The 2,014-nt window shown below is 57.6% G+C and overlaps 1 protein-coding gene across 1 annotated transcript in view; it reads left to right on the top strand.

Moving 5' to 3' along the window:
• The first annotated feature begins 404 nt into the window (after positions 1 to 404).
• The window catches only part of ACVR2B (activin A receptor type 2B), a 103,095-nt gene continuing 101,485 nt past the window's right edge, over positions 405 to 2,014 (top strand). Inside the window, exon 1 of the mRNA XM_005424340.2 lies at positions 405 to 861. Within this exon, the coding sequence (XP_005424397.1) occupies positions 810 to 861 (52 nt within the window). The 5' untranslated portion in view covers positions 405 to 809. The remainder of the gene's footprint in view (positions 862 to 2,014) is intronic.

Raw genomic sequence — 2,014 nt, 5'->3', positions numbered from 1 at the left:
GGGAGAACCTGAGGCAGGGGCTGCCCCCACATCCCCCCCGGGAGTGTAGGACTCAGCCAGGCCGCCTGGAGAGGGTGGCTAAGGTGAAGGTGTTTGGGGGAGGCAGCTGATCACCCCAGCACCCGTTTTGCACCAGCCCTGGATCCCTCTGCCCTGGGGAGAGTTGGGATTTTCTCCCTGGAGCTCTTCTCCCAGCCCTGAGCCAGAGTCCGGCTGCAGAGCCACCACTGCCCCTCGAAGGGGTTAATCTCCTTCCCAGCAAGGCTTTTATTTTTTTTTTTATCCCCCCTCCCCTGCTTTGGCAATGACAGCATTGTCTGGACGGGTCTGCAGCATGAGGAGAGGAACTGGGTTGGGAGGAGGAGGAGGAGGAGGGGGAAGAGGAAGAGGAGGAGGAGGAGGAGGAGGAGGAGCGGGAGTCGGTGTGTGGTGCACGCCGCGCTCCCAGCACAAAAGCCCAGGGAAAGAAACTCTTGGAAAGCTGGGAGCGAACGGTGGGGCCGGGCAGGAGCAGGTCGAACCGTCCGGGTCTGTTCGTCTCCACTGGATAAATTTTGCAACCGCGGAGGAATTAAATCCGATTTTCTTGTTGTTGTTGTTGCTTTTTTTTTCCTTTTTTTTTTTTTTCCACCCCCTACCCCCAGGATTTTTTTTTCTTCTTTTTTTCTTTTTGAGAGCGAGAGGGAAGGCAGAGCCGCGCTTCTCTCCCCCTTCTCTTTTCACGTGCTCGATCTTTTTATTTTTATTTTTGTTTCCCTTGGGGTAGAGGTGCACTCGAGGAGAAAAAAAAAAAAAAAAAGTAAAGGACTATGTTTGCTTCGTGGCTGACTTTCGCCGTGCTCTGGGGAACTTTCTGTGCAGGTAAGAGCCTTCCGGCGTGTTTACCTCCCGCTCGGGCTCTCGGTCGCGTCTCCAAATGCAGAATTGAATGGGCCGTGCGGTTATTTGCAGCCACCCTCCAGCACCCTCCGGAGCACAGCACCCGAGCTGGGGAATCCCCCCACCGCTGCATCGGCTTAATTTCCTTTATTATTATTATTATTATTATTATTGTTATTGTTATTATTTTATTTTCACTCCCGCTCCCTCCCTCTCCGCTTTCTCCCTGCTCGCAGGACGAGCCTTCCCGTGCTGCTTTTTGTTCCCTCCAGGCAGCCTGTGGGAATTCATGGCAATGTAAACACGGCGCGATCTCGAGGAAACTTTGCAAAAATGGGCATTTACTTCTGGGGCGGGGGCGTGGGGGAGAAGCCGAGGATGTTGCGGGAGGGGGGCACAAGTTGGGAGCAGCGGGAGGAGACCTGGGCTGGCTCCGGAATGGTGCGGGGTCTCTCAGGTAGTGGCCATGTGTGCGCTCCGCTCCTGCCGGGCTGCGGTTGTGTAACTCGGGGAGGGTGTGGGGGACCCCCCCTCCACCCCAAAGGAACCTCCTGGTTCCACTTTTTCCCCCTCGAGACGCTGCGGTGGGCGGCGGGGGGTGCCTGGGGAGCATCCCTCCGGAGGAGGCTTCTGCGGGCGGGGGAGGGTGTTTATTTTGTATCTTCTTCATCCCATTTATTTTACGGACATGGGCTACAAAAAACTTCATCTCCAACCTGCGGGGTGCGCGCGTCGTGCCGGGGGACGCGGGTGGAAGTTCGCCCGGAGCCCGAGCGCGGCCGGGGGAGTTGGAGGGGACACCGGGCAGCGCTTGGGGACGCGGGGAGGGCTCTCCATGGGGTGGCGGGAGCGGTCAGCCCCGCTGTGCTGCCCCCAAGCACCTGAAAACGCGGGCACGCCGGGAATCCCCGCGCTCCCCCCTTTCCCTCCTTGTTGTAATTATTCCTTATATTATTGTTATTATTTCCCCTATTCTTTTTTATCATCGCTGCGTTTTCCTTAGGAGAAACCCGTGCGGCAGCAATTTTGCCTCCCCCCTCTTGCCTGGTCACCACGACCCCCTTGGGCTGAGCCCCCCGCCCGGCTCTGGGCAGTGCCTTGTTACATCCCTTCCATCTCCCGGCCGGGCTGGGGG

Source organism: Geospiza fortis, unplaced genomic scaffold (genome assembly GCF_000277835.1).
Source record: "Geospiza fortis unplaced genomic scaffold, GeoFor_1.0 scaffold182, whole genome shotgun sequence".
In the NCBI taxonomy this organism is placed as follows: Eukaryota; Metazoa; Chordata; class Aves; order Passeriformes; family Thraupidae; genus Geospiza; species Geospiza fortis.
Note: the sequence above shows the minus strand (reverse complement) of the source record. Positions and strands in the feature narration are given on the sequence as shown.